This window comes from Atractosteus spatula, chromosome 25 (genome assembly GCF_055471065.1).
Source record: "Atractosteus spatula isolate fAtrSpa1 chromosome 25, fAtrSpa1.hap1, whole genome shotgun sequence".
Lineage (NCBI taxonomy): Eukaryota > Metazoa > Chordata > Actinopteri > Semionotiformes > Lepisosteidae > Atractosteus > Atractosteus spatula.
Window position 1 is genome coordinate 2409839 of NC_142730.1, and position 25465 is coordinate 2435303.

Sequence of the window (25465 nt, forward strand, 5' to 3'; positions counted from 1 at the left end):
CGGAATAGGTACAGAGCTCTACTTTATGTTATAAATGTCCGAGGCCTTTACCCTTCTGAAAGATACCCCCTTCACACACCTGAAGAAGGCTTCAGAGCCGAAACGTTGTGTTTTCTCTCTTCTCTTTTCAGCATGGAATAAACCCATTACTTGCTCCTCTACTGTGGCCTCTCCGGCTCCGCCAGGCTCAGATCGTGACGGGGTGGTCGGGCAGCGACGGCTGCTATTACTTCCGGTGATTCGAGGTCACCTGCGGCCTCACGGGCGGTTTCTGCGCCTGTACCCCGCTTCCACAGGCCCTTTTCGGGGGCTCCTGGATTTTGGGAAGTTTTCCCACGTTGCCCCCACACTTTCAGGCCCCGAATCTGAACACAAATCGGTGGACTGTGCGCCTCTGAGCCATCAGCCAATAAGCCTGTAACCTCCGAATAACTGCGACGGTATTTGAACGAGGTATTCTGTACCCCCCGACATTCTCCCTACGTCCCCGGGAACCATAACCCCTCATCTCCAAAATAAACACACATACAGTACGGTTTACGATCCCTGCCCGCTGACATCCTTCAAGTTCCTTCGCATTTTCTAGTGTTCAGGGCAGCGGCTGAGCCCTGCTCATACGCGTCGGATTATCAATGTAATGTACTGTGGGAAGAACAAATACGCGGAACTGGAGAAGAATTATTCTGCACATAATGGAGGCTCGCTCTGCGCGGCACGATTTGTGCGGGTGTTGACGGAGAATTTAAATTGGAATAAAGGAGCCGATTCGTCCATGGTGGCTGCTTTCTGAAACAACCGCAGTGACTTTCGAAGGGAGTAGATTCTAGACTGCTTACAGCACTGACCGAGCAGTAATTGAGTTTGACAGAATGCCATTAGGGTTGGCTCTCAATAATCATTGTAGACAGGTCTATCTTGACAACCCCCGGGCTCGAGAAATCCAGTTTTTACGGCAAAATGCCACTTAGCACCAGCCTTTATTTTTACAAACCCTTTCCTCTGTAGCAGCATGCCGGTAGCCCTTTTAAACTTGGAATATCGGGGCGGCTGTCGCTGCCTGTCGGTCTACCATTGTGCTGAAGGAAACACGTCGTACGCGAAGGGAAAAGTGCACATCCATTCACGCGTTCCAGTATTTTCAACAATCCCACGAACAGCGCGGCGTGGAGATGCTATAGCGATTTTAAAAGCGCCTTGTGTCGCTGGTGAAGAAGCCGGGCTCGGCCTTGCGCGCCGATGCCCGTCTCTCACGGGCGGTCGCGGTTCGCGAACAGACCTCGGGCGCCATCCGGAGGGGACGGGAGGCGGTAGCTCATCCCAGAAACCGAGTCTCGGTTTATTACAGTCACATCCTCTCCAGACAGAAGCCACGACGGGAGCCGACACAAAAGACCTACTCTTAACCTACTCTGACAGCAACGCCATACCAGGTTAGCTACTGGTGTTCTGCGACACTCGTACAAATAATAACCGCATCGAATATAATCAGGAACTGTCGGTTTACGACCAGCGAGGTCCGACGGAAAATGGAAATGTATCCATTATATATTCAACATTATACATTCCATTCAACAACCATTATGTAGCTTTTTATCGCGTGCAGCAAACTCCCCCCCTACACGAAAACAGTAAAAATCCGATATATTAATGTATGGAAATAATTCCCTCACTCCACTCCCATTCAGAACACGTTTGATCAAAAGCATCTGATTATTACATCATTTTATCGAAAGCACTTTGAACGGAGCGTGATGCCCCCTGTTGACAGTAAGGGGTAGTTGCGTCGAGTGGGACGCACACTGAGACAGCGATAGAGCAAGTCTGAAGATGACAGCAAGTCGATCGACAGACAACAACAACAACAACAACAAAAATACAGCAGGATTGTAAAACGGGTCACTTTTATTTGACTAGAAAAATGTTAATATTTGCCATAAAAATAATCAGTCACTGCTGGAGGCTCGTGAGCAATCACACGTCTTCAGTGTAAAGGTATGATCAATTTGTATTTCAAGAACACCAAGAGAAATCCTACAAATAAAACCATCTGTATTATTTCCACACAGTGGAACCCAGACAAGGCCTCACTGGTATCGGTGCAACGCTGTGTCAGGAAGGCAAAGGCTGCAAGAAGTTGTCAGTCTGTAGAATTAAGATGTATTTCTTGCCTGTGAACTGCGTACAGTGGTCTACCATGATAAAAGCACTGCACTGAGAAATCATGGCAGGGCATGCATGCATGCAAAATGGGACACATAATTGCAGGCCAGCTGGAGCATTGTGTGTCATTGGCTGTTAATTGCTGATGGAGCTGAGGATCTCTTCTGAGCTGTCTTGAAGGATCCCAGCATCGCTGTAAGCTCCTTCCAGATTCCTGCAATCCTTTGAGTAAGGAACCACCCCTCGTCCCCAGTCGTAATGTGTCTGAAGGGGCTTGACAAAGCCAGACGCAGTACATACAGTACTCACTTACTGGTAAACAACATCCAAAACTTATTTGACTTGAATGCTAATTAAATTCAGGTTACATCATGGTAACCTCTGCCATGCAGAAATCCAATGAAGACTGGAAGATAACTACTACCAGCAAAACAAAGTTTAAATTCCAACAAAATGCAGCTTAACTGCTGTATAGGGTTTAGACATACTGACATGTCTGATTTGGCAAATCGGCAAATCTTCACACCCCTAATGTCAACTGAGTTACGCATGACCGAATGTACTCTAGCAGCTTCACAGTTCACAGATTAATGTCCGGTAGTAGATTAGTCTCTTTCATGTCTCTCAAGGGTACTCAGTCTTCCCCTTGCCTATCCCACAATCCTCTCTGCCGCCATCTGTCCACTGCGGATGACATCATTCACAGAGACTCCATCAAAGGAGGCCCCCACTAGGCTGAGTGGCAGGCTGTGGTGGCTGATGTAGTGCCTGATTTTTTCTGTTAACAGAAGGGGGACAAGATGGCTGATGGTTTGAAAAACACAAAAAAAATATAACCCAAATAAAAATAAAAGTAAGCAATAGCTTCTAAAGAGAGCATTTGGACTAAAGTGAAAAAAATATTAGGATGGAAATACTATCTCAAGGCTTTGCTAGATGGAACTGGCATCTTGCTGGTTTCAAACAAGCCTGTTAGGAAGTACTGCAGTACTGGCAGCATGAACATCATACACATGTTCTATATTCAACCTGATACTTGCTGCAATATCACCATCTGCTTAATAAAATAATCCGCTGTTCACAATGAATCATCTTCCATCCCGTATGGAATATATACGTTGACAAGTGAATCACAAAATTACATGTCAGAATTTGCATTTCCGCGCTGGCACAGCCAACACAATGCGTGAAAAGCTGTGCTTTGGCAAATTCTGCATCTAATCGCCCTTCACAATCCTCATGGAAGACAAAAAAGCAGGCCTGGTCTGCATTGGGAAGGAGGAAGCTTTTGAAAAGCTGCCATCAGAAATATAGGGTCTGATTTGCAGTCATACATTCAGTTGAAGCTGAGAGTCAATTTAAGCCATAGAATCTAAAAGCAGTGGCTTATTTCATTTGGCTTTGAGTGTTGGTAAAATGTTAGGACTAAGCTTCAAGCTATGCTCAGCAACAGGAAGACAAGTATCCTACAGAATCAAGCAAAATCTGGCCCTTACCCAGCCGTTTCCAGTGTCCTAGCGTGTACTGGGGTATGCAGTCCTGAAAAGAAAAAAAGCACAGAGATTTCTTTTGAACATTTTGTTCAGGGATGTTCACCTATGTCCAACTATACTTCCCCATCGCCTCACCCCCTCCATTCCCAACCTCAAGAAGGGAAGAAGAGGAAAAACAAAATCCCAGTCATGGCAAAGAACACTCTTCCTACAGAGAGGCAGTGGAAGAGATTCCAATTTCCCACAGTTCCGGCGCTCCGAGCCTGAGGCAGAGGGATGATCACGGCCGTTCGACGGGGCAGAATCACTGCGAAGCTTTCGGTCTGAGGACAGCGGGAAGAGGCCGTCCCATTCGACATCTAGAGCCGCTCAGAACCCACCTCAAGAGCCGACGACGGGGGTCGGTGGGATTATTCGCTTTAGAACTGCTTTGTTCAGGAGCCTTGGAATTTTAAACAGGCGAAGGCCAAAAAAAAAAAAAAAAAAACTTCTAAGAACCAGCTTCTTCAAAAAAGGAATTCGCTCCTCTAAATCAGCTTAAGCCAAAAGAGTTCTGAGATCTGCAGTGGCCCGTCCTTATCGCCAATGAAAGATTACTACAGCGGTGCCCATGGGCTTGAGGAATTGAGCTGGGACTCTGTTGTTTGAGTCTTCCGCTGGTGCAAACAAATCACCCATCTGCCCAGATATTTATCACCAGACGGGCTTATTTGCTTTGTCTATAGATCACTATGATGACGGGGGGGAATCTGAATTTGAAAGCCAAGACTAATGTCACCCTGCCTGCTTGATGGTTCTGAATTACAAACTTATTCCAACACAGGCAGAAATTGAATTATAGACCCACTCCCTCCCCTATATGATGAAGAGTTGCTTACCTTTTGCAAGGCCACGTGGCTCCACACCGGCTCTGCGGAGACCCCCAAGTGCCCTTTCACTGCCTGGGTCGCCATCTGTAGCAGCTGCTGGCCAGTCACTTCCTCAGGGCTGCCAAAGGCTTCGGAGAACCACGCTCCTCCCATCATGACCTGCAAAAGCACCACTGCCCCAGTTGGCTCTTGATTTTCACAGTCACGGCTCTATCGCATCCTGGGGGTCCTGCTCCTTCCTGAATTACATCTCTACAAGTCCTGCGGCCCACTGGAAAGGGGAGTGTGTGGTGTTGGGGGGGGGAATGGTATCAGAAACCCACCCCCTGAGAGTCGGAAAGCTAGAGTCCGGCTCGGAGTCAATGAGCTCGTGCTTTAACCCATTTCACAGAAGCTGCACTTGCTGAACGCTGGACGAGGGGGGGGGTTTAGACGAGGACAGCCTCTTAAATCGACAAGGGGAGATGGGCACACTAGTGACGACACCTACAGTTTAAAACATGCCAGTACGGTTAGAACAGCCCGTCTTCTCCAAGCTCAAGAGGGGCTATTTTTCTCAATAAAAGGGTTTCTGACATCTGCTCGGATAAGTGGCTCTCTCAGAGACCCTCATCTAAGGACGTTCTCACAGGACATCGATCTGTTCCACGTCTCGTCTCAGCTCGAGATGAAACGACAGCCGACAGCAGGGGAAATCGGCAGAAATTGAACAGAACGGCAACAGTTTTCCTACAGCTGGGAGCACCTTAACCCAATTTACTCCTGCAGCCCGGGCCCTGCCTGCACAGACCACCAGCTTCCAAGCTTCTCTGCGGAGGCGGATAATGGCTTTAAACAAATACGCTTTTTTTTTTGCTCGCGAATCTCCATCTGAGTAATAATATAATAATAATGTCCACAGTGCAGGCAGGTGGAAAGGGAAAAAAACAAACAAACAGCAGAGCAAATTTCTCCTGGCTGGGCCGCGGCGATAACTCCGGCAGACTGCAGCAGCCCGGAAACGTGATAAATGGGGAATTCTCTTACTGAGGCAACTACAAAGAAAAAAGACCGAAAGCTCTCCCATTATCAGCGCTTTGTGTCACAGCACCACTGCGGATACAGATAATATCGTCTGGCTACATGGCTGCAGGCGTACTTCTTATCACTTGGTGGAAACACGATGACAAACTGTGCGGAGCAAGATGGATATTATTTGTTCAGCTACACCTCTTTATTCATGATATCGCCCCAGCCTTCGCTACATGAGCTCTCACTCTGGAGGCCGGCAGTTAAGATCTATCCAGAGATGAACGCAGAAAGGCCAGGGGGCAAGGCAGGACGACCCCCTCGCTGAGACGCCAGTCCGTCGCAGGGCTCCTGCACATACGCACACAGACGCACGCACTCCACACAGCCCAGAATCGAACCCAGGACCCAAGAGCGGAGAGGCAGGAGCACTAATCACCCAGTAGCTAAGATCGTCACGGGTTCTTGACAGGTAGGTTGCAAGTTCACATCCCAGACATAGCTGTTGTACCTTTCAGGAAAGTACTTAACCCGAATACTTCCTGTGTAAATTGATGCAAATGCAACTTGCTCTGGACAAGGGTCAAATAAATAAACTCAGTTTATTTCTCCGTTTCAGATCTGTATTTCATTAACTAGGTGAGACGCCAAAAAGGCCAGAAAGGGATTTGATTAAAGAATCTGGAAGCCTCCAAGTTAGTGACAACGGCATCTCAAGTAATGCTCTATGATCACAGACGAAAATAGGATTTTGGAGACGAGTACAAATTAAGAGGAAGAGTGCTAAGGAGTGCATATTCCACCCTATTTAAAGATCGCCCCCCTGGACAGCCTTCGGGATACAGAGTAGAGGAGTTTATTGCCCTGTACGCATGTGCATTGGAATTCTTAATCGCTCTGATCTCTCGGGACACAGTGCAGCAGACTTCACCACACAAGGTAGACAGTACATTACAAGCATCATAAATAATAACGACAGGCGCAATACATATGTTCTGGGACAATAAATATGTAGAAGTGAGAAAATAAAATGAGAGACCATGGGAAATGTGCGGAGTGCAGATGTGTACCGAGTCTGAGGCTCTCCAGCCAGCTGTTAACTATGTGCAGGGCAGTAGGGTGGAAAATCTGAAAACGGACAGGGATCGCAGGCCAGGCGGCACTCTGGGAAATCAACCCCAGGCCACTCGTCCTCACCGTCAGCCTGGTGCTGGGGTCGCCCCGCCGGTTGTGCTGGGGGAAGGCGACCGAGTCGTAGACGATCCCCAGCAGAGCCCCGTTCTCGAAGGAAGGCACCAGGTGACCGAACCCCTGCAGGAGAGAGAACCGAGGGAATCAGGCTCTGGGGAATGAGACCCCCGTGGAGACTGTGGACGGGTCAGGGGGACCCCCCCCGGGCGGCGGGCTGCTCACCGTGAAGGGCAGGACGGACCCCTCGTACTCCAGGTTGACCACGGCCACTGTGACGGACTGGATGCCACGGAGCTCCTCGGAGAGGGGGCTGTCAGCAGGGGGCAGCACTGAGGCCAGAACTGCAGTTCGCACACGGGGAAACCGTGGTTACAGACGCAAAAATAAAATAAGCACTAGATATACCATAACTGTTGCGCAAGAATGGAAACTTTAACAACTAATACCAGAACAATTACAGGAACAAGTTTAGATAAAAAACTTTGGTTTTCCATTCACAAGTTTGTAGAATCAACTTTAGTTTTCACACAGCACAGTGTCAGTGCAAACAAGAAATCGATCACACACTGTCCTTTCGACAATGTTTTATTACAATTTTACTTTCCGGCACACCAACTTGGGAAGCGCCAACAAACTCCTATCTTTTGAGTGCACTTGCGCAGCGATCTGATAGAACGGGGGTCAGACGGTGGTACGGATTTCCAGTCTGACTGCTCGGCGTGTTCGCGACCCAGCTGGGTGCAGGTTTGCTCAATGTACAAACACACCACAGACCTTACCTTTTGCTGGCACTGCAGATATGACGTGATCAGCCTTGATAGTGCCGTCCTGCAGCTTGATCTACAGCACAGAACAACAGGGACCCTGAGGAGAAGTTCCCTGTTCCTATTCTGAATTAACAGTCCCCAGTGCAGAAAGAACACAAAGGAGATCTTCAGTGACGCTAACTCATAACCTAATCAAGAGGCCCGATTTCTTAATGACAAAAGAGACAGTACATGAGCAGCCTGCTACATTACAGACCTTCAGGTAGAAGATTTATTTTATCTATGCAGAGTGAACAAAAACTGATTTGTGTGCAATTAGTAAAAAAAACAATCTCAAGAAGCATTAAAACAATCGAGAAGAAGCCTGCAGTGAGCAGGTTTCATTATTAATTAATTGCAACCCATCCCCAGACCCCTCCGACTCACCAGCCAGCCACTGCCCCCTGCTGGCCGGCTCAGGCCCTGCACGGGGGCCTGTGCGTGCACGGCCACTCGCTGGTCCGCCTTCAGCCTGTCCTCCAGCGCCTCGGGCAGGGCCTGCATGCCCCTCCTCAGGGACCACTGCGTCCAGCGCTCCGCCTGCGCCCGCCGGGCCAGCCCGCTGCGCGGCTTCCTGTCCCGCTCTGCGGATCCAGACACCATCGAACACCGTCAGCCCGCAGCTCCCAGCTGGCCGCCCACTGGAGCCCAGCAGGTGTGAGTCACGCCAGTACCTGAGTGGGAGGCTCCTGGGGAAGCTGAGGCTGCTGCAGGAAGATGTGTTAGTGGGGCCAGCAGGGGGCGCCCACCCTGCGGTCTGTGTGGGTTCTAATGCCCTAGTATAGTATCAGGGACACTGTACTGTAAAAGCTGTACTGGTCATTAAAAAAACAGGGTTTAACTCCAGGGTCCCGGCCAAATTTCCCCCCTGGCCCCATCTCTGAACTGGCTTCATCACTCTACTCTCCTTCCCACTGAGAGCTGGTGTGTGGGGAGCGGACTGGGGCATCATCCAGGTGGGGGTACACACGGATGGTGGTGGAGGGGATCCCCATGAGTTGTAAAGTGCTTTGAGTGGAGTGTCCGGAAAAGCGCTATAGAAGTGTAAGCAATTATTATTATTAACTACCAGGGCAAAATCCGAGCAGGGCGATGGGCTAGACTGCAAAACTGTAGCCACAGTGAAACTGGAAATGCATGCCGTGCTGATAAGACTACTCTTGCGTCAGACAGAGGCCCCACATGGTATGGGCCAAATTATTAGGAACCCCATGTCACAGGTGTGGGTGTGGCTCCAAATGACGGTTTAAATCACAGGAGGGGGTATCATTCCAAAACATGACCCTCTGCGCCTCCGTGATCATCCAGGAGGCCTGTGTGCAAGACGGCGGTGAACGGGGCGCCGTGCATCACCTCCCCCGCGGATCAGTCCCAGCACGACGGAGCCGTAGTCCCGCTCGGCGCGGAAGAGCGGCGGGAAGCAGGAGCGCACGCTCAGCTCGCGGCAGTTCCCGGCAAACACCCCCCGGCACAGGCAGTCCATCACGATGTCCGCGAGCTGGGGAGAGAGCACGCCGCTGAGCCCTCTGCACACGCAGAAACATGTTTACCAGCTTCCCCGCTCCACGACGCCTCTTCTGGGAGTCACTCACGACAGGGGAGGGCGAGCTGCTCCACACTCCTGCTACCTCTTTGTGTAAACACCAGCCACCTGTTCTCTGTCCTGAATGCAGGCACATGCACTAACTGATTCATGAGACCCTGACTTGGAAGAAGCAGTCAGAAAAAATGAATGGATGCAGGTTTACATCAGGTATCCAAATATCGATCTAGGACCCACAGGATGGAAATCAGGAGCATGTGCCGGCCTTTAAGAGATACTACTTGACACCAACGGCAGCGGGAGTCTGGAACTCTTTGATCTTTGGGAATAGGATTAGGGAGAGTGATTCAAGAAGGAGCAGGTTAGGATTCTGGGATGGTCTAGTTTCAATGAAACGAGCAAGACTGGACCCGATGGCCCACGGTCCCGTGCACAAGTGTGTGTTCTCCACAGAGGCGGCCCTGTCTCACCTCTTTCCCCAGGCGACGCTCTACGAACCCGTGGATGGATTCATCCTCCTGGTCCCCCCTGCGAGTCAGCAGCTCCTTCAGGATGCTCACCGCCAGTGGGCGGGAGAAAGGAGGCACCGTCCGCACCACCCCACTGTCACCGGGGGGCAGCAGCGACACCACAGCAGGGGAGGGGAGAGAGGGGAGAGGAGATGGTTACACTGGGCACGATCAGGACACCCTGGTCCAGCTGTCTCATCCAGGTCAATGGATGAGGATGGACAGGAAGCGGAAATATAAGCTAGCCCAGAATTCTCTCTGCATCACTGGAGGGGATTCTGGGATAGTTTGTACTTCCACTTCTAGTACACTCACTTGGCAACATAACGATCAAGAATCAGGCTGAAGGCAGAAAAAACAGGGAAACTGCCAGCTGGAAAAGGACCATAAATTTATGAGGCATATGTTACAACCTTGAATTGGGGAAAAAAAAAATTCAGCACATTTTCAAGGTTGTAGCGGTATTGCTTCATCATGCTGTGTAATGTGTGGAAGAATTATTGGAATGTGTTCTCTACGCAGCCCTGCACCAGCCTGAAAACTGCTCCAAGGTCTGTTACAGCCCCTGACTGATTAAACGGCAGTGATTGGTTTGCCCCTAACGAGGTCATTAAGAGAAAAGAGCGATCGATCTGGAACAACAGCACGCAGACCACCCGAGCCTGAAGCAGGCCAGTCTGTCACCTCCGACAGGAGGCTGAACAGCACAATAAGGGGTAGAGACCTTCAGCAGTCCGGCTCTCGTGCGGGACAGACCCCACACTGTGCTGGGGTGTGCACTGGGCTCAGACAGGGCTGTATCCTGCTCCTCTGTCGACGAACTGCCCCACAGCTACTTCAATCACGAAGCCCCTTCTACCTCGGGTAGCAGACTCACCCCACTCCGGAGGGCATCCTGTGTAGCTGGCCGCCGACGTACAGGAAGCGGTTTTTGGAGGCCTCGTGACTGGCCAGCACGGGCAGCACCTCGGCCTCCAGGCCCAGCTCCGAGACCTAGTGTAGAGCAGGGAGGATGATCTTTGTATTCAGATCAGCTTAGAAAGGCGCAGACCGAGCTCAGCTGAATATCTTCTATCTGTGATCACTTCGGCCCTGGCGCTACAATTGCTTTTCTCCCGGGGGCATCTCGCTCACAAGCCCACGTGTCATCTGCCATTTCTCTCCGATAGCTCTGCTAGATGATCAAAAGTTTTCACCAGAACTGGATCCTTTAAACTAGATGGGTGACAGAGTCGTCTCTCCAGTGGACCACGATGATGATGATGATGATTACAAAGTCAGCTTTGAGCCGGGCAAACTGTGCCTGTGGAACACACCCCGTGCTGAGAAGAATGCTCTTACATCACATAGAGGCCCCACATGGCCTTTGGCCAAAATATTAGGAAGCCCATGCCACCAGTGTGTGTGGCTCTATGAGATGGTGCAATTACAGTCAGGGGTATTTTCTTTCTGGAGGATTTCAATGGTGAAACGTCTGCTGTACCACATTGCACTACATTAGTCATGGCAGTGACCCGTGAGCCGGAAATGGAAAAAATGTTGCCGTACCGTCAGTGAATTTATTTTGTTACCGAGATTTAATCAAAATCGGGAGTGCAGCTCCCCCTGGGAATGTCCCAGAGGGCGGCTGCAGTGAGCCGTGGGGTTAACGCCCGGGTTCGAGGCCTCCGGTGAAGGTACCATGTCCAGGGTGCTCCTGCCCACCGCTCCGGCTGGACGCACGCCCCTGGGCCCGTGCTCGAAGATCGCCCCGTCCTCCCTCCGCGTGGACCGCAGCCAGCCGCCCAGCTGCCCGCTGGCTTCCAGCAGCACCACCTGCAGACACACGGGGGACAGCACGCGGTGAGGTCCGGCCCCCCGGACCGATCCAGCTCCCCTCCTCGAGGGCTGGATCACCGCAGGCTGGGCTGGACCCTTTTGGTTAAGTAGAATAAGAATAAGTCTCATACTTATATAGCGCCTTTCTGGACACTCCACTCGAAGCTCTTTACAGGTTATGGGGATCCCCTCCACCACCACCAGTGTGTTCCCCCACCTGGATGATGCGCCAGTCCGCTCCCCACACACCAGCTCTCAGAGTGATGAAGCCAGTTCAGAGAGGGGGATTATTAGGAGGCCATGACTGGTAAAGGACAATGGGGTACACTGGGGTAAAACCCCGACTCTTTTCAAGAAACACCCTGGGAGTTTTAATGACTGGCTTCACCACTCTGCTCCCCTGGTATTTGGGGAGCAGACTGGCGCACTTTGCCTGCTGTTGCATCATCCAAGTGGGGCTGACCACTGGTGGTGGTGGAGGGGATCCCCATTACCTGTAAAGAGCTCTGAGTGCAGTGTCCAAAAAAGAGCTCTAAAACTGTAGGGAATTACTGATAAGGAAAGGTATTATTATTATTATTATTATTATTATTATTATTATTATTATTATACATTATAAGCCTCACTTTGAAGGACGTGTACAGGCACTCAGTCAAGCAAATATCACACAAAAGGCTTTTTTTTTTTGCTTTTTGTGCCATCTAGGATCTTCACAGGATCTTCTATCACAGGATCTTATTTCATGCTGGTTTCCATGCCTGCAGGCAGGTGCAATACTTTTGCTTCGACCTCCAACCCAGAGCCAAGCGTCACACAGAGCAGAAGGCGCAGTACCTGGGATATTCGGGGGCTTCTGCTCAGGTGATAGCAAGCGGAGAGCCCACTCATACCCCCTCCGATGACTGCCACCGCCCTCTGCATTCAGACGTCCTGGGCAGCCCTCCCTGTGTAGGCACACAAAGCACAGAGACATCTTGTATACACCAGCGCCGTGGAACAGACAGAGATCATCTTTTCAGGTTTTTCAATATTACTCTTCAGGCTTCCTGCTGGGCCAGGACTGTCTCCTGCCTCCAGAGCTGGAAGGCTGACACCGTCAGGTGCGGTCCTGGCAAGACTGCCCATGTTTCTGTGGAATCTGGGCTTGGCTCAGCCCACTATAAAAGGTGTATTGTGAGACAAAGGCATGGGAACTGTAGAGGATGCCAACGTGAATCACATTTCAGCAATGGCACGATCCACTCCCCTCTCCCCTTTCCCCCCTCCCCCTTCCCCCTTTCCCTTCTTCCCCTCTCTCCTATCCCCCTCTCCCTTCTACCCCTCTCTCCTCTCCCTTCTACCCCTCTCTCACCCTCCCCCTCTCCCTTCTACCCCTCTCTCCTCTCCCTTCTACCCCTCTCTCCCCCTCCCCCTCTCCCTTCTACCCCTCTCTCCTCTCCCTTCTACCCCTCTCTCACCCTCCCCCTCTCCCTTCTACCCCTCTCTCCTCTCCCTTCTACCCCTCTCTCCCCCTCCCCCTCTCCCTTCTACCCCTCTCTCCTCTCCCTTCTACCCCTCTCTCCTCTCCCTTCTACCCCTCTCTCACCCTCCCCCTCTCCCTTCTACCCCTCTCTCCTCTCCCTTCTACCCCTCTCTCCCCCTCTCTCCTCTCCCTTCTACCCCTCTCTCCCCCTCCCCCTCTCCCTTCTACCCCTCTCTCCTCTCCCTTCTACCCCTCTCTCCCCCTCCCCCTCTCCCTTCTACCCCTCTCTCCTCTCCCTTCTACCCCTCTCTCCCCCTCCCCCTCCTCTCCCTTCTACCCCTCTCTCCCCCTCCCCCTCTCTCCCCCTCCCCCTCCTCTCCCTTCTACCCCTCTCTCCCCCTCCCCCTCCTCTCCCTTCTACCCCTCTCTCCCCCTCCCCCTCTCCCTTCTTCCCCTCTCTCCTATCCCCCTCTCCCTTCTACCCCTCTCTCCTCTCCCTTCTACCCCTCTCTCCTCTCCCTTCTACCCCTCTCTCCCCTCACAGGGCCCTTGATCTTCTGTCCATTCAGGAGCTACAGCTGCTCTTGCACAGTGACCCAGGAGGTGCCATGTACACACCACTCTCTGCCCGGGTGTCCTGGAGAGATAGCAGCCGGAGAAGGCCGGGACACCAGGAGCCCACACAGGGCACGGCGGAAGGCAGGAAGAGACGGCGGGAGGAGATACCGGGGTGGGACAAGCGCGCGAGCTGTGATAAAAGCCGCCGGGCCTTTTATCGCCAGACAGCGCCCAGCGACAGGCGCCTCGACTCTCAGAGAGCAGCCCCGCCTGGCCGCCTGACGAGCACGAGCAAGTGGAATAAAGGAGAAGCACCTCTGGTGCAATAAGCTCTGCAGACACTACATTTCTACAAGGAGCACTAATGACATCTAAGGAAAGCCCAGCACGTCCTAAACGCAGCTCCACAGCTGCTTGAGTTCCTCTCTATCCTTCTGCCTGGAGCCTGACATGACCAAACTCCACAGGTCTGATGGCGGATGATCACAACTTCCCGTTACCTCCTTCTTGGATTGCAATTTTGACTTTTTAAATGCATTAAAAAATGTATTACCATTTTACTATGGCATGGGCTTGTGCTATAGTTTTGCAGCCTCTGGAAATACAAGGGGAATCTTCAAAATAAGTCATTAGCACCTTCCCCCCAGCAAGCTGGCTATCAGGGGAATTTCAGACCACATGCGATGAAACCCGAGAAATCTGCAGCTCCAGCTGATCCACTGTGGCATCAGGAAACCCTGCTTACTTTGAGCAGCTCTCTATAGACGCCTGTTACACTTTCAGTTAACTACAGCGCATGATAACTAGCGTGAACTGCCTGTGGCTTTATTGCATCAGATAAACAGTTCTTGCCCAGTTCCTTCTCCGAAGTGACCCGGTTTACAAAGAGGCTGAAATCTAGTTTAGGCAAACAGTGACCTTTTATCCGCATTCCAAAACTAACCCGAGAGTCATTAAATACACAACGTTACTATTCGATTACGAGAGTCATTTGCTGTGTTTTAAAGGCTCTCTCTGTACGTATAATACTGCTTTTAAACAAAACTTTTACACATACCTTGTACATAACTCGAAATGCAGAGCTTTCCCAGAGCTATTGGCAGGCTTGGCGCAACCAACTAAAGTCATCATAGAAAATTTCATTACAATCAGTCGAATAGTCAACAGTAATCGGTATCGGCTATTTCACGGATTGGTTGTAATCGGTTCAGCCGCGAAACCACTGATGACGAACTGAACACGTTACCTGCGTTTCATAACTTTCGACAAGAGGGCCATCACCCTCGTGATTACATCTAAGAAGACTGGAAATTATTTTTTTGCGCATCCGTTGCATTCCAAGTGATATCATGTTACAGAGCGAATTCAATGTGTCGCGAGACATACTTTCTTTCAAGAGTCAGACATTACAGTACTTACGAACAGTGTTGCACAGTCGCGCAGTTACGTCTAGTTTCGTTTATCTAGCAGAGTAATTTAAAGTAATGAAACTCACTTCTACTTTTTAAATAGACATTCGCCCACAATTTTCCAAACAACCCCTAACTGCCTACGCATTAGTAATGTACAGATGCAGATGGGGATGATACAGTGTCGAACAATAATCGAAAAATAAAAATAAATGACTTACATAATTTTAAAAAGTAACTAAAAGCAGAGCACTGGCGTACTCCAAGACTAGGAAGCAGATCTGAAGAAAGAAGCTGAAAGCGGACGTCGTCGATTAAAAACTGACAGAACTGCAGACAGATTATTTCACCCGTCTTTATTGAACAAATGTTATACTTTAAATAAAATACCAGGCATTGTCTTCCTCTGAACAAATACACATACTGGCCCTGGATCCTGGTTCTTCTGACCAGGTTACGTACCTCGTCAGAGTCCCGAGCAAGTATCTTTTCACACTTTACTGTCTACATGAAGCAAAAATAAAACGAAATCACTTGATGTCCCAGAACAACTCCAGACCTTCCCAAAATACACCTCCGCGACCGCGTGCAACAACACACAACACGTAAAAGACCTGCTGTCCAGTCGCCAAGCTTGCTTTCTGATCGAGAAAACAATAAAACACAAAATGCTTGCAGACATAAACTGGTTTCGGTAAACCTGAGTGAACTACCAGAGTACTGTACCTGACAACTACTGTACCTGCAGTACACATGCCTGCAGTTCTGCAAGAACAGCTTCGCACTGCAATTACAGATCCGCCACCCCGTTGGACCTCAGCATCGACTTGCCTCGCCTGTGATCGCTAACTCGTGGAGGAATTAAAAATTGTAAGCGTTTGCTTTACCTGTATTTAAAACCACCGCACAACCCTCCGCTTCTGAGAGACGCTGACACACTGTCACGTCCCGAGCGCGACGCTTCCGGTCATGGAATGTGTTGGCTTAGTCCTCCAATCACGAGGCGGAACGCGTTACAGGACCTGACCAATGAGAGGAGACGGTAGGCCTTAACGCCCTCCCACAAAAGAGCGACCTCCTCCTCTCTCTGTAAATTTAAAATCATTAATACTTAAGAGCATAATCATATATACCTGTGTTCTTACTGCTAATAACAAATAACGCGTTGGTGGAACTGTTACACGCACCTGCATGGTTACGTAGGACATCGGGAGTTTTCTAGGACTTCACAGGAAAAAAGAAAGGTTTTCTGAAAGAATGTATTTGGGATACAAGCAGAACTCGATACACTTTTATTCCTCAGGTCCCGTTGGGATATATTATTTATATTAAACTGTTTTTCTTTCTCGTCAATTCAGTGCCAGATTTTCCACGCAGGTGCGCCGAGCTTAACATGGCTAAAAATGAAGACTAAGAAATAACCAACAGTCATTATTTGAGACAAGTGATTTTATTACGCCCGTGTACCTTCCAGGATAAAGCGCAATTCTTGTCTCTCTCCAACGGAGAGGTATCATTCGAAACTACATTCCTCTGAAGACTTAGTAGAGCATCATCCAGGTGGGGCTGCACACTGGTGGGATTAGAGGGGATCCCCATGACCTGTAAAGAGCTTTGAGTGGAGTGTCCAGAAAAGCTCTTTACGAGTGTAAGAAATGATGCCAAAGTGGCGTGGCTAACATGGTCCTTTGCTGACATCTACCGGATAGTCGAGGCTATTTTCTAAAGTATTCGATGTTCGAAATATGGTTTAAAAGGAAGAAATGCCTCGTGTGCAATATTCAGCAAACTCGAACCTTTTTCTTCTGTCGAGCCGCCAGCGCGTCCCCCCACCCTTGAAAGCTATGCACACCCACAGGAAAAGTACAATTACTTTTAAAAAGACAAAGCTTGCATTTAAAACGATGTTCGCGGCGCTACCTTGTAAATATACTTCAATATTTGAGTGAAAACCCCGGTGAGTTCAGAGCTAATTCCCGCTGGTGTCTTTCTGAGCTGTCGGCGATCACTCCGGGCAGGCTCTTGAGGAAGGCCTTCAGCCTCGGGTGCGGTATGTGCTCCCGCAGGGCCCGCTCAAGGCGTGGGAAGTCCAGCCCCCCCCCCCCCCCCCCCCCGCCCCCGCCTGGAAGCTGGACACGAGAAACACGGGGGCGTCGGCCAGGCCGGTCCCGCGCAGAGTATCGGCACAGCTCCTCCTCAGCCGCTCGGCGAAACCGCCCGGGCCGCCGTCCGCGTCCATCTTGCAGAACACCAGATAAAAAGCCTTCTTCAGCCCCCTGACCCTCCTCGCCAGCTGAATGTGACAGAGTCTCAGGCGCTCCGAAACCACGATGAGATACACACCGTACGTGGCTTTCAGGGAGACGAGGACGTTGTCCGCTTGGAGGCTTCTCTCTGTCCATTGAGCCAAACCCCCTATTCCCGGCAGGTCCCAGAATCTAACGCCCGGGTATGCGGGGTGAGTGCAGGCGGTGGGCGTCGTTGTGGTCTCTCTATCGCCCGTGGGCGCGGCGCCGAGACTCTCATTCTTCACCCCCCTCAGCGCGTTGATAAAGAGCGACGTCCCCGCTCCTGCCTCTCCGATGACGGACAGAAACACGCAGCGACGCACGTTTAACCAGGCAGTTCAAAAGGGCGCGATGCCAGGGCCAACCCGCTGATTGGTACTTTCAATTTTCCTGCTTTTAAGCACCTCTTTAACACTGCATATCTGTGGAGGTCTTATTTATTGACACGGCTTATTTAGTCAGGCTTCCTAGCGCTCCTAAATAAAGTCTCCTGCTCCTTGAAAACGACATCTTCGTGGGCTGTCTTCTTCATCCTTCTTCAGCTGGGAAGGATGGGGAAACGTTCAAGGGAACGTTTCCGCAGGTCTTTCCTCCCGGCAGCTGTCAGGGTGTACAGTATAACGCTGCCCTAGGCTGGGACTGTTAGCCCTTCATTTGCTCCTCTATGGACAGCATGTTTACTCCATTGTACTTTTTGGACAATCAGTCTGTATAAACCTATGCACATTTTGCACATATTTTATTGTTTTTACAGTGACTATGATCAGCACATTTTGCACACACCTATGTATTTATTTATTTTTATTTATCTTGTTTGTCTTTTGTTTTATAACGATTCTGATGTCTGTTTTGCTTGTCTTGGGCTGGACTGCTGTAACACATCAATTTCCCTACGGGATTAATAAAGTATTATCTATCTATCCCATTTTCTCAAAGGCAGGCTCTGCCCCTGCAGCCTGATGTACCAATGTAAGCCTCCTTCTCCCAGGTAGGTTGTGTTCACGTAGAAATTAAGAGCAGTCCACAGTCTGGATGTGGGGGAACTGAACTTTAATATGACCAAAGATTTTATTTCCTATCTAAGAAGTTTGCAACAAAACGGAATCGCAGGTCCTTGCACTGTATGTAAAGCCCTGGAATTTTTTTTTTTTGCTCTGCTGTACATCTTCAAAATAGCTCTTGTTAAGAAGATGAGCCTGTTTTATTCTAATGACCTCGGAAAGGCAGCACTCGCTGAATCAACACTTTTTTTTTTCTTTTCACTTTGCTGAAATGCTTCAGTTGCTTTTGTTACCGGGAAAACCAAACCAAACCAAAACAAATCTGGCGTCTGACCCTGCCGGTGTTTGTTCAGTCATGGACACCTTGAGCCACCCGTTAACGATTCAACAGTGGTTTGTCTGAGGCTTGGAACTTTATCAAAGAGATTTACTGTAGGAGAGAGTTAATCACGCTAACTGGATTGCAGGCAAAACTTTAACTAGCAGTGCTCATTCGGCCATTGATAAAATTAATGCGCAAATTGGCTTATTAGTAAGAGCCTTGCATCTCTTGTTAAACGTACTTCTGCAACATGGCGGAAAATGACAATACTAAACAAAACACAAGGCAAGTTCCTAAAGTCCCGAATTTTCTTTTTGTAGATTAGCGGTGCCTCCCAAGATCGCCAAAGATGACTCGCAGGAAATCTCCAAGTCCAAGTCTGTTTGGGTAGTGGACGCCGAGCTCCAGCTGGAAGCCATTCTGAAGATGTCTGACCAATTCAAGCCGGACGTGGCGGTTGTCGGAGATGCCAACACAGGCAAGACCACCTTCATCTGTGCCCTTTGGGGTCAGGGAGGCCGTGACCAAGACGGATGGCATAAGAGTTGGTTATTTCTTATATATATATGTACGCTTTTGTTGCTGCTGCTGCATGTCAGTCATTAAGGCTCATTATGAAATAAAATACCTGAAATTTAGGCGTTATTTATTTTGTAGAGCCTCTACAAATGAGCAGTCGAATCATTTAGAGACTAAGATGTACTTTGCTTCCAAAACACGTTCATGCTTATTTATATCGTTATTGCTATGACATCTTAAAATGTTTTCTGATTAACAGGATCTACTTAAACTGGGATTTACTGGCCACCCTGAGGCTATAACCTTTTCCCACTTAGTAGGTCAAAAATGAATAAACTTGAAAATTATGACTGCATTATCAGTTTCATTCCTGTAGCTTCCTTCCAACAGCACTGGCAGACAGGCATTTATTAATTTAGCAATTATTGGCTTATCAAGTCCTGTTCATGAAAAGAAGAGTTTGAAATGATTTTGGCCCATAGCTGTAGAAGGAAATAAATAAGACATACACTCATGCATCTGTACATTCTGTAGGGCCTTATGTTAAGTGTTTAATAAGATTTTAAAAATTGGCAAAATAACCCACAAAATTATTTCATGAATGGAAAGGAGTATCTTTATTTAACTTATAGTTCATGAAGTTGACACTTTACATAAAATTTCCACCCCTATGAAAACTACATAATTTTATACAATGCAGCACCTAATGCTTAGACACAAATCAGCTTATTAAAAGATAAATCTATGTTCTTCATAATGTATCTTTCTGATAAACTTAATCCATTAACTTGAATTCCTGATCTCCTTAAAAGACACTGGACATGAATCAATATCCGTCATTGTTTTGTTGTAAAACAAAAAAAACATCAATACATGGCTAATTCCCCTCGCTGATAGCAATCAAAAATTACAATTTTCATTTTTTTTTATTTCTGAGGCATTAAATGAGAAAGAGAAGAAAAGCTGCAGAAATATAGTGTAGAGCCCGTAGCTCAGAAGGCTATAACATCACATCAGCACACAAGGGTCGTTTTTCTCCCAGATCTGCTTGGCCAGCTCGGCCATGTAAAGGACGAAGGAGCGCCTCCTGAGCTCGGGAATGTCCTCCTGCAGAGTTTTCCTGAGGCTGGGGAAGTCGAACTTCTCCGCCTGCAACCCGGAGACCAGGAACACGGAGCTGTCGGATAGCTTGGCCCGCTGCAGTCCTTCGGCGCAGGTCTGCCTGACCGCCTGCAGGGCGGCGACCTCGCCCTCCCCCGGCTGCCCTGCCGCCTGCGGCTCTCTCGCCAGGTCCACCCTGGACAGCACGAAGCAGAAGCTCTTTCTCAAGCCGGCCAGCTTGCGCGCGAGGAGGACGGGGCTGAGCCTCAGGCGCTCCGAGGACAGAATGATGTAGAAATCGCAAGGCGGGGGCCCGATCTGGGGGGCGCCGTCTGCCGGGGGCGGGTCTGTGTCCGTCAAGCGGCCCATTCCAGGGAGATCCCACAGTCTGACGTCGGGGTGAGCGGGGAGGGGGTACGCCGCGGGTTCTGTGGTGGTATCGGTTACCCCGGTGGGGGCGGCACCTTCATCAGCATCCTTTAGCCCCCGGAGGGCATTGACAAAGGTGGACGCCCCGCATCCTGCTTCTCCGACCACCCCGATGTCCAGCTGGAAGTGATCCAGCGCGCTCAGTATGGCGTGGAGTTTGGACGCGTCGTCTGTCAGGTCAGCGGACTGAAACACAGCCCGGATCGTTTCCAGGTCCTCGCTGCTCATTTTCTCCATCTTAACGACTTCCGGCAAGGCGCTCCTAATGAGGAGAGAGCACAGAGATGACCTTCATGTCGCTACATCACAGCACAAGCAACGGGCACGGAGTGGGGCGTCCCCGTGCGGGATACCAGTCAGTCACAGGACACACCCAGACAAGCACATACTCGCACCCTCTCTCTCTCACACTTGAAGAAGGCTTCACAGCCGAAACGTTGTTTCTTTTCTTCTCTTTTCAGCAGGGAATCAACCTTTATGTGTGCTTTGGCAGCTCGAACTACTTCACTCACGCCAGGGCCGATTTCCCCCAGAAGCCAGTGAACCTACGAGCATTTCTTTGGACTGTGGAGGAAATTTCAAGGTCCGTAGTCTCTAATGTAAAATAAAAAGGTGGAAAAAGATGCTGCCGAACAATTGTTGTTCAGTTGTTCAAGAACAGACATTGTGTCAGATGCACCCATAGTGCAAATGACATTGAAGACACACCCCCTGACTAGGCGGGACAAATATAAGACACGCCCACCCAGTGGGTGTGGCACTATATAAGTGTTTTTCCCTCCTGCCGAGGTCCAGTGGGTTAATATTTCAGGCTTCACACTTGAATGAGGGCAGTTCTGAAACTCAGAAATTTCAGACCTTGGCTGACACTAATCACAAATCCCATCTGACTTTTTAAGATCAGAAAGAAACAATTTTTTTTCATGCACCCCAAACAGAAATCTGACACCAACGAGCCTGTGATTAAGACCTCGGGCTCGAGGGAAAACCCAAAACTTGGTTGGGAAAAAAAGTTGGGAACCACTGCAGTAGAGCCAAGATTGGCCATCGCTGATCCCCACACTTACGTCTTGGTCATGAACTTGGGGCCCCGAATTTCCCTGGTGACATTGACCATGAACAGGCTGAACGCTGCCTTCTTCAGTTCTGGAAAGGCTTCGGTCAAGATCTTCTCCAGATCGGCAAAGCCAACAATGTCGATTTCCGAATCCGGCAGGACGGAGCTCTGGGAGAGAGTGCCCCTTCCCAGGGAAGCGATCTGCTGCTCCCTCATTCTCTCCCAAGCGCAGGTTTTGCAGACGTCGCGATTCCTGCTGATGGGAAGCAAGTCCTCCTCCTTTTCCGGGCGGACAAAGTAGACGAACTTCTGCTTTTTCTGGATCTCGGCGGCCAGGAGGGCGTTGTCGTCCTGGCAGCGCTCGGACGTGATCACGACGAGGACGTCGTGCAAGTCGACGTTCAGCTTCTGGGCGCTGTCCTGGGAGCTGAAGGAAGGGGTGGTCAGCCCCGGCAGATTCCAGATCCGCACGTCGGGATGCGTGGGGTGGGGGAACATCACGGGCTCGGCGGCGCCCTCGGCCTCCCCGGCCGGGCCCGCCCCGTCGCCGTGGCCCCCCAGCCCCCGGATGATGTTGATCAACCTCATGTTGCTGGCGCGCGACCCTCCAGTCACGGCAACGTCCAGCTTGAAGCGATCGTACAGGTCCAGAACCGCCTGCAGCTTGGCGTCGCCGTCCGCCAGCTTGACAGACTTGAAGATGGTCGTCACCCTTTCCAGGTCTTCGTCTCGTATCTTGCCGGCCATCGCACGCCTGGAGCGCACATCGGAAAGAGAAAGGCCCTGAGTTAACTGGTGAAAAGTTAAACACCTTCAGCTGAAACCCTTCAAAAATTTTGCCAGATCTGCGTGGGTCTCTCGACAGCAGAACCAACCTTCTAAGGAGCAAGTCAAGGTTTATTCCAGACTGAGAAGAGAAGAGAAGAAAAGAAACACAATGTTTCGGCAGAAACAAAAAGTTGTGTTTTCTCTCTTCTCTTTTCAGCCTGGAATAAACCTTTACTTGTTCCTTTGCAACCATGCATGCTGACGCAGCTCCCTACTTGAACCATACTTCTAGTTTTCTTCAGTGTGTGTGATAACGACACAGCGGACTCTCCTGGCAAACAACAGATGGCGCCTTGGATTGAGGGATCATATGGCACTTTTAAGGCTCTGATCAACAGCACAGGAACTGCCTTTGTGGAAAACTCTTCCACCAAGGCTCAGAGACAGAGAGATCTCAGAGAAAAGTTCAAAGAGAACAAAGAAAAGGATGCTATTACTCCGGGATGCGAAAGGCTGTGCACATTGTGCTGTCATCCAACTACTATAAATATTTGTTTTGACTCAGGACACCTGCACACCTGTAACACCAATATTTATTGAAGCCTCTGTGTATCGGTGCCTCACTTATTTCCACACAGAAACGTACGCACGCAGCATACATATTTCTGTTACACACGACACTGACCGAATTCACTTCAGATCTGTAACGACCATTAATCTTCTGTCATAATTAAAGTGATTTTAATCCTTCAGCCACAGTGGTGATTGCTGATGCATGTGATTTCAGGTAAAACAATTTTGTAAGGTTGGTTGGAATGTAAGGTAGCCCTTGGATTGTGCTTTGGTTTAAATAATCCTTATAAATTGTTCTTGTGCAAAGAATTTAGGTTTTGCTGGTACAGAATCTGACAAGGTCAGATGCTCTTTTGTCTTACAATCCATTTTTCACTTTTCCTATTCCTGTTTTTTTTTTTTGGTGCACAAGCTCTTGCTGTTTCGAAGCAGTCTTTTCTATGTGTTGTTTTGAAATCAAAAATGTTGCAAAAACGACTTCGGGAAATGCTATCCATTTTATGCATTTCGTGCGGCTGAAGAGAGATTTTCCACATTTGCTCCCTGCCTGTTGCCGATGAAATAATGCAGAAGAAGAGACGGGAGGTCTGATTCCCCCTTACCTGCTCCGGAGGAGTCTCCTGTAGGGGGAACGTACGGGCTGCTCTGAAGCAGGAGCTGTTGTTTCCGCAGGCTCGACCAGCCACACAGTGAAAGTTGCGTGCTGGCACAGCGGCACTCCAAACAGATGGGTGTTGGCTGCTGTGCTGTCAAGGGGGCAGTACCAGGAGTACAAACCTCAACAGGTCACAGATCTATCCTGATTGCAGCAGGGAGCTGTAGCTTGGAAGAGATAAGAACAAGTGCGGTGTGTTAGTATGAAAAGAAGACCACAAGCCACTGATGATCATCACTGGAAAATGGCTGACCATGCTGTAGATCCTCAGTCATGCAGATCCCAATAGATTAAGGTTCATGGGGCGTTGCACAAGGCATTCTGAATCTACCAGCCACATCTGTCTTGGCGCACTGTGGACAGCATATTTCGTCACAGCTTCACTAGTGAAAGATTATCGCAGTGAACATGTAGGGTTTTGCAATTTTCTGAGGGTTGTACCGTGTTTATGCCATACTTTTCAAACTTGTTATATTGTCTCTGCCTCTCCATGCTTTTACCATGATTTAGTTCACTTTATTTTCGTTAGTCTCAATGTGCTGTTCTACACGTCACTGAACTGCCATGATGTCTCGCGTAATTAGTGCCCATTACTGTACTTTTACCATGATTTTGCTCTTCACTCTACTACACTATACCTTGCTTTGATTGTGTTGTTCCACACTTTACTACACTTTACTCTGCTTTTACTATGTTTTATACATCATATATTACAGTTTGCTTTCTCCATTAATTTCGCTGCACTTTAAAACATGTCACACTGCATTTACCCTCATTTCACTGTGCTTTACAGATTGTACCATGCTTGTCTTTTAGGAAGGTGAATTGTAGGATGAGATGAACATAGCACTGTGTTTAACTTGTCCCATTTCAGGAGAGGTTAGGCTGCCTTCCACAGAACTCTCACAGCAGAAGACTGCAGGTGGGCTTTTCAGCCAACAGTCCTCTCTGAGAGACGTATGGCTACTTTTTCTTCATGTTTGGAATTGTTCTTACTATCCAGCAATGTAAGCTCTACAGAGCAAAATGGGAATGTCAGCATTCTTCCCCTTAGCTTCTTACCTGTATTTATCTGTCTTCTGTTCATACTTAAATAGGAATGACCTCCGTCCATTAAATAGTCTTTTGTTTGAACTCCAAACATTTGCCTTCTGCAAACCCTCTGTTTTGCCTGAGCTCACACGTAGCGTTTATAGTCTGTTTATTTAGCGAGTCATGAGTGGGGCTGATCTGATTAAAGAAAAAAATGAGCCAACACAGCTGTCTCTCTGTCGGGTGCAGCACAGAAAACAGGCACCAATACATCTTTACCTGCTGGAGCTCTGCCACTTTACTGCTTCTCTTACTCATCGCAAGACAGGGTGCACCCTAAACGGGGCGCCAGTCCGCTGCAGATGGACATCACACGCAGACAAAGACACACACTCACTCAGGGCCCAGGGCCAATTTCCCCAGAAGCCATTTAACCTGCCAGCATGCCTTTGGACTGTGGGAGGAAACCAGAGCACCTGGAGGAGACCCATATGAACATATCGGGGGAACATGCAAACTCCACACAGACAGCACCCCAGGAACTGAACCCAGGGACCCAGCAATGTGAGACAGCAATGCTGACCACTGTGTCACCATGCCACCCTCCTGCAGATATCCTGCCATATGAACAGGTCTCCAACAAATAAGGATTATTCTAAATTGATATGACTGGTAAAATAATAAAGAAAAACAGTGGTGCTCATTTCAGGAGCACATTTGCCTCTCTGAAAGTTAAATGCTCTGATGCACCCAGTGTTGCTAGGTCATGAGAAAATCTTTTCCAGTTAGGGATCACGATGATCCTGAAGACTGTTGAGCCTCCCCTTTGGAGGAAACACAGCTGCCAGCTGAGCTGATTACAGAAAAGAAAGGAGCTTTTGGTTTGTTTTCCCC

General features: G+C 49.3%; 3 protein-coding genes across 4 annotated transcripts; all 3 read right to left on the reverse strand.

Moving 5' to 3' along the window:
* Positions 1-1885: 1885 nt before the first annotated feature.
* On the reverse strand, positions 1886-15785 carry ppox (protoporphyrinogen oxidase). Of its 2 annotated transcripts, XM_088905388.1 has the most exons (13): positions 15714-15785; positions 12232-12341; positions 11260-11394; positions 10457-10572; positions 9541-9673; positions 8881-9025; positions 7915-8111; positions 7501-7561; positions 6944-7062; positions 6728-6841; positions 4532-4681; positions 3657-3699; positions 1886-2938 (listed from the first exon to the last, which is right to left on the reverse strand). In XM_088905388.1, the coding sequence occupies exons 2-13, from the start codon at positions 12316-12318 to the stop codon at positions 2811-2813; spliced, it is 1428 nt and encodes a 475-aa protein (XP_088761514.1). In that variant the 5' UTR covers positions 12319-12341; positions 15714-15785; the 3' UTR covers positions 1886-2810. The 2 variants fall into 2 exon arrangements, with proteins under 2 accessions (XP_088761514.1, XP_088761515.1); XM_088905389.1 differs by lacking the exons at positions 7501-7561; positions 7915-8111.
* A 1076-nt stretch (positions 15786-16861) lies between these two features.
* LOC148815040 (immunity-related GTPase family M protein 2-like) lies at positions 16862-17646 on the reverse strand. Its single transcript, XM_088905812.1, has 2 exons — positions 17623-17646; positions 16862-17401 (listed from the first exon to the last, which is right to left on the reverse strand). The coding sequence occupies exons 1-2, from the start codon at positions 17644-17646 to the stop codon at positions 16862-16864; spliced, it is 564 nt and encodes a 187-aa protein (XP_088761938.1).
* Positions 17647-19555: 1909 nt separating this feature from the next.
* LOC148815041 (immunity-related GTPase family M protein 3) lies at positions 19556-23704 on the reverse strand. The gene is made up of 3 exons (XM_088905404.1): positions 23487-23704; positions 21554-22297; positions 19556-20748 (listed from the first exon to the last, which is right to left on the reverse strand). Exons 2-3 carry the CDS (start codon positions 22288-22290, stop codon positions 19965-19967), a joined length of 1521 nt encoding a protein of 506 aa, XP_088761530.1. The 5' UTR covers positions 22291-22297; positions 23487-23704; the 3' UTR covers positions 19556-19964.
* Positions 23705-25465: the final 1761 nt, after the last annotated feature.